At 59.0% G+C, this 1,159-nt stretch overlaps 1 protein-coding gene across 1 annotated transcript in view; it reads right to left on the reverse strand.

Annotated features, from left to right (window-relative positions):
* The window catches only part of PACSIN1 (protein kinase C and casein kinase substrate in neurons 1), a gene marked incomplete at its 5' end in the record, with an annotated part of 3,643 nt that overhangs the window by 1,891 nt on the left and 593 nt on the right, over window positions 1–1,159 (reverse strand). Inside the window, 3 exons of the mRNA XM_010193680.1 lie at window positions 1–61; window positions 360–535; window positions 882–1,037. Of these exons, the coding sequence (XP_010191982.1) occupies window positions 1–61; window positions 360–535; window positions 882–1,037 (393 nt within the window). The remainder of the gene's footprint in view (window positions 62–359; window positions 536–881; window positions 1,038–1,159) is intronic.

The raw sequence follows: 1,159 nt of genomic DNA on the forward strand, positions 1-1,159 counted from the left end.
CTCCTCCGGCGCGTCCGAGAGGCGGATGGTCTGCTCCAGCTCCCGGTAGACGTTGGCATAGCTGCAGGGGGAGACGTGGATTGGGGTCCTGTGGGTGGGGGTGGACTCTGGCGGGGTCCCCCAAAGATGGGGACATGTCCAGGCTGTGTCACCTCCTACAAGGCACTGGGGGGCGCCACAGCCCTCCTGCCACTCTGGTACCTCTTAGTGACCCCTCATGGCAGAAACCCCTCTCCCTTGTATTGCAGATGGGTTGGCCTGGAAGCACCGGGTCCCCCCAGGACTTGGTTTGCTTTCCAGGCAGCACAAGGAGACTTCACACAGGCACTTTGTGCTCAACCAGCGTGGGAGGTGCCTACCTGCTGCTCTCGGCCAGGTTCAGGTGCCTCTTGATGTCCAGGAGGACTTCCTTGAGGAAGTTGAGCCTCTTCTCCTCAAACTGCTGGCACTGCTCAAAGACCTGCTCCATGCTCTCGATGTACTGCGGGGTGCACTTGTTCAGCTCGTCCAGCACCTTCTCGTACTTCTCCTGAGTCTGCAAAGGTGTAGGAGGGTACCGTGCTTACACCTCCAGCGCCCCAGGGGCCCTTTCTGGGTGCTGAAAGGGTCTGGCCTGGGGGCCACCACTCTGGGGAGCTCAGCTTGAGCCAAAGCCTCTGTGGGTGCAATCAGTCTGGTTTTCAGAGAGGTTTTGACCCACTAAGAGTTAAGTTTCTGCCCTGCTCAGTTCCCCTGAGCACTGCCTGTGAGTTCTCACCCTTCTACAGGAGCATAGGGATGGGAAAGCGGGCATGAATGGGGACAAAATAGAGGGTTGGCCATTCCCACTGGTTTTCCCTGCCCAATGCCTCGTGAGCCCGGAACAGGGCAGCACCTCGCACCTTTTGCACGTCTTGCTTGCACTTTTCCACTTTGTCCTGGAGCTTCTTCTGCTGCTCGGGGGTGTTGGACTGCTCCGCCTTGCTGTTGGCTTCCCGGGTCATGGCCAGCTTCTCCTCCTTGCAGGCCAGGTGGTAGGCTTTCTTGGCTGTCTCCAGCTGCAGAGAGGAGTGAGAAGGGACTTGAGAGCAGCAGTTACAGCCCCTTGCCCACAGGGGAGGTCCCACTTTGCTCTCCCAGCCTGGACTGGGCACCCAGAGCAGGAGATGAGAGATAATGT

The sequence above is a fragment of the Mesitornis unicolor genome, unplaced genomic scaffold (genome assembly GCF_000695765.1).
Source record: "Mesitornis unicolor isolate BGI_N332 unplaced genomic scaffold, ASM69576v1 scaffold37341, whole genome shotgun sequence".
Classification (NCBI taxonomy): domain Eukaryota; kingdom Metazoa; phylum Chordata; class Aves; order Mesitornithiformes; family Mesitornithidae; genus Mesitornis; species Mesitornis unicolor.